Source organism: Dacryopinax primogenitus (genome assembly GCF_000292625.1).
Source record: "Dacryopinax primogenitus strain DJM-731 SS1 chromosome Unknown DACRYscaffold_20, whole genome shotgun sequence".
Classification (NCBI taxonomy): Eukaryota; Fungi; Basidiomycota; class Dacrymycetes; order Dacrymycetales; family Dacrymycetaceae; genus Dacryopinax; species Dacryopinax primogenitus.
Window position 1 is genome coordinate 231,315 of NW_024467217.1, and position 3,243 is coordinate 234,557.

Consider the following 3,243-nt stretch of genomic DNA (forward strand, 5'->3'; position numbering starts at 1 on the left):
CCCCCCCCCCCACGATAACACATGGCCATATCACAGTCAACAAACCTGCTTCTGGTTCTCAGCCCAGTGTCAGGTGGAAGCGATGCATGCTCACCTCATCACATAATAGGCCTTCCAGTCCATATGCATGTCAGCTTGTTTCCTCTTCAGAAGAGTCACCTCCAATGCAGAAACATTATCAGGGCCACTGTTGAAACATGGTACCAAGTGGCATGAGCAGATGACTGAGGATGGGTCCACAAAGCCATATGCATCCTCATTGTCTCCAGACACCCAGCTCACTCAATCCAGTGGCTGAAAACGCTGAGAGCCAGTTGAGTTGGTGTCCTCTCATGCTAGCCACCTGACCAAGAGAACATCATGCCATTGAGGTGTACAAATGTTGGTGGGTCAGTGCATCAAGTTGACATGAAAGATGTGTATCACTCGGGCATACCAGTAAGGATGGGAGTCCATGGAATCATCCCCAGAGGGAAGCATGATATTGCACTGCCCCTTGCCAACATGGATGGTATCTTGAGCATGCTGCACATCATATGTGGTATAGTTGATGTGGCACACTGTATGTATTTGGTTTTGCAAGATCAACAATTCCACCCTTTTCTCCATCAAAAAGTCTTCTATGGGACTGTCATGAGCCTTCCCAGAGATTTGCAACAAAAGATAGTTCTTGAGACACTGGGAGAACTGCTGTGTGAAGATGAGCAATGGCAATATCATGCAAAGTGTCAGGTGAACCTCACCTGATGTGACCAATCATTGGGATCTTCCAGCTCCCATCCACTGATAAGAGACCAGGCATGGCTCATAGATGCCATATGATAGCTTGTTGCAGGGTCTCCCATCCCAACTAGATTCTCTTTGGAAGGAGCCTCCATTTGCAGCTGTTCTGCACTCATGTACTGGGCTGTGTGCTCCATCTTCCCAATGTGGCACTCCACTTTGGAGACCTTCTCCACATAGTCAATCTTGCTGGCCCTTCTGTAGTACTCTTTGACCTGCTGATGAGATAGTTTGCCCTGATACAATTCAGCATCACAGGTCACTTGACACAAGGAAAGGGCCTTACCAGTTCCATGGAGAAATTGTCCATTGTACCCAGTCTTTTGATACAGGCAGTATAGTCACCCATAAAGTGCCATTTTGGAGTCCGCAGACTGAAAGCAGTGGGGACACTGGCTGCTTAACCAGGAGCCCAAAGGGCACCTGATGCACTAGCCTGAAGGGACTCTTTGTCGCAAGATTGTTGGAACATGTGTTTCCACATGCTCTTCAAAGTGGTTTCCTCAATGGTAACATTGGCATCACAACTGGTGTCATTGGGAGTGGGCATGAAGTTTCCCATTGGAATCTCTGCATTACATCACCCAACCGGGTGGTCACCTCATCTAGTAACTCCAGAGTATCTGTACCATGAATTCACATCTTTCTGAGGCAGTGAAAGAGGGCCAGAGTGTACAGCACAGAAATAATTAGCCAATTGTCTGGTTCAGGAAAGAGCCCCTCAAAGGCTGGAATGGCACACTATAGAGGAGTGTCAGGTGCAATGTTGTGTCAGATGAGATCTGGTGTACCTACAAGAGGTCCTCATAATCTCTGGTGGCTAGCCGGGATAACTTGGAAACCCCGTGAGAGTCAAATGGACGGATTGTGCCCCTTCCAAAGCTCAGCATGTGGTGGAAGCAGTAGTCAAGTAAGAGAATGGGGCCTGACCCAAGGGTGTGCAGGAGCTGAATAAGGTGCTCCAACAATGATTTCCTGACACCAAGCTCAATCTCATGCATAAGATCAATGGAAAGCATATTGTACATGTTGAATCCATGTGGTTGGAGGATGCTGAAGGCATTCTGTGGTTATACATGATGAGAGGGCAGCATGTGTCAGGTGGAATCGTGTATACTGGAACTGGGATATAGGACTGATGTTCTCAACCCTGGTGGAAGCAACACCATGTCCATCCTTTTATATAGCATTGTATGCTGACAGTACATATTGGTGAGCTGTAGAGTCCACTTGCTGATGGGTAGTCCAGAAGAGGTGGTCTGACTCTGAGCCCATTTGGTACACTTCATTTTTTCCCATTGTACATCATGTACAAGGCATCTCTCCCAGAGTATGGATGGTGGCAATTAGCATTCTGTGGATTTTGAGTGAGGCTGAGCATGGACTGTGGCACCTGACACACACTTTTCTGGGTAGTCAGCACAGTTTGCAAATATCTGAAACTATACACAGTGCTGATGCCCATCAGCACACAGCATGGGTATTCCATGCTGGTATGCTTCAACAAATTCACGATTCAGAAGGGTTCTCCAAGCTGCATTCATGATCATGCCCTTCATGTGGGAAAGCAAACGAGCATTGGGGGCATGGCCACTTCTTGCATAGAATTCTTCACTGAACTGATGAGGAAGCTGAGCATGTATGTCAGCTGTAGGTACCAGCCCCCAGACCCAGAGAGCTCATGGTAGGAAAATGGGCAAAGTGATGGCAGGCACCTGACATAGGACTACAATGTTTGTGCACTGACTGATTCACAAACATGGCATAGCTGGGCCACAAGTGAGAATGGCCAAACTGAGTAGCTTGAGTCGCATCTGACCAGAAGCAAAACCCCAGTATGGCCTAAGGTAAGGCGCAATTGGGCTCAACAGGGGTGTGAAGGAGGTGCTGATATTCATTCAACATGTAGTCTCTGGTAAAACCCTCATCAACCAGGCACCAGGGTTTGGAAGGAGAGGCCTTTGATTGTTGCCAGAGCTCGAAAGGCTCCCAATGAAAGCCACCAGATTGATGGTCATTTGTAATCACATCTTTGGCAAGTTGTGTCAGGTCACAATATCAGAACCTGCTTAGGACATAATCCCAATTCCCCAAAGCCCCTCCCAGGGGCACCAAAAGGCAGAGTGGCTTGCTTTTCCAATCTGGGCCATAATGGACAGGACCATAGGAGGCAGGCAGCGCATCAAGTCTGTTGAAGCAGGCACACCACTTGACATGTGCAAGCTTGGTACCATCAAAACCAGGCACTCAGAACAGTGAAGATAATCACTCAAGGTCAGCCAATGACTTTAATTGACCATTGAACCAGTGATGAGCAACCAAAAAGGCCTTGCAGTTGGGCCAAGGTGTTAGGGCAACACAGGCTGACTAAGTCTGCTCACCTAAGAGTGCCAAGAGTCTAAGCAGGCAACAAGGAAGTGGAGTAGACCTGATGACTAAGACCTATCTACAGTATAGGTA

The 3,243-nt window shown here is 47.8% G+C and overlaps 2 protein-coding genes across 2 annotated transcripts; both read right to left on the reverse strand.

Annotated features, from left to right (window-relative positions):
• Positions 1 to 390: 390 nt before the first annotated feature.
• Positions 391 to 609, reverse strand: DACRYDRAFT_57957 (uncharacterized protein; the record flags this gene model as incomplete). Its single annotated transcript, XM_040775475.1, has 1 exon — positions 391 to 609. One exon carries the CDS (start codon positions 607 to 609, stop codon positions 391 to 393), a length of 219 nt encoding a protein of 72 aa, XP_040624995.1.
• Positions 610 to 728: 119 nt separating this feature from the next.
• DACRYDRAFT_111078 (uncharacterized protein) lies at positions 729 to 1,093 on the reverse strand (the record flags this gene model as incomplete). Its single annotated transcript, XM_040769170.1, has 2 exons — positions 729 to 1,019; positions 1,070 to 1,093. The coding sequence occupies 2 exons, from the start codon at positions 1,091 to 1,093 to the stop codon at positions 729 to 731; spliced, it is 315 nt and encodes a 104-aa protein (XP_040624996.1).
• Positions 1,094 to 3,243: the final 2,150 nt, after the last annotated feature.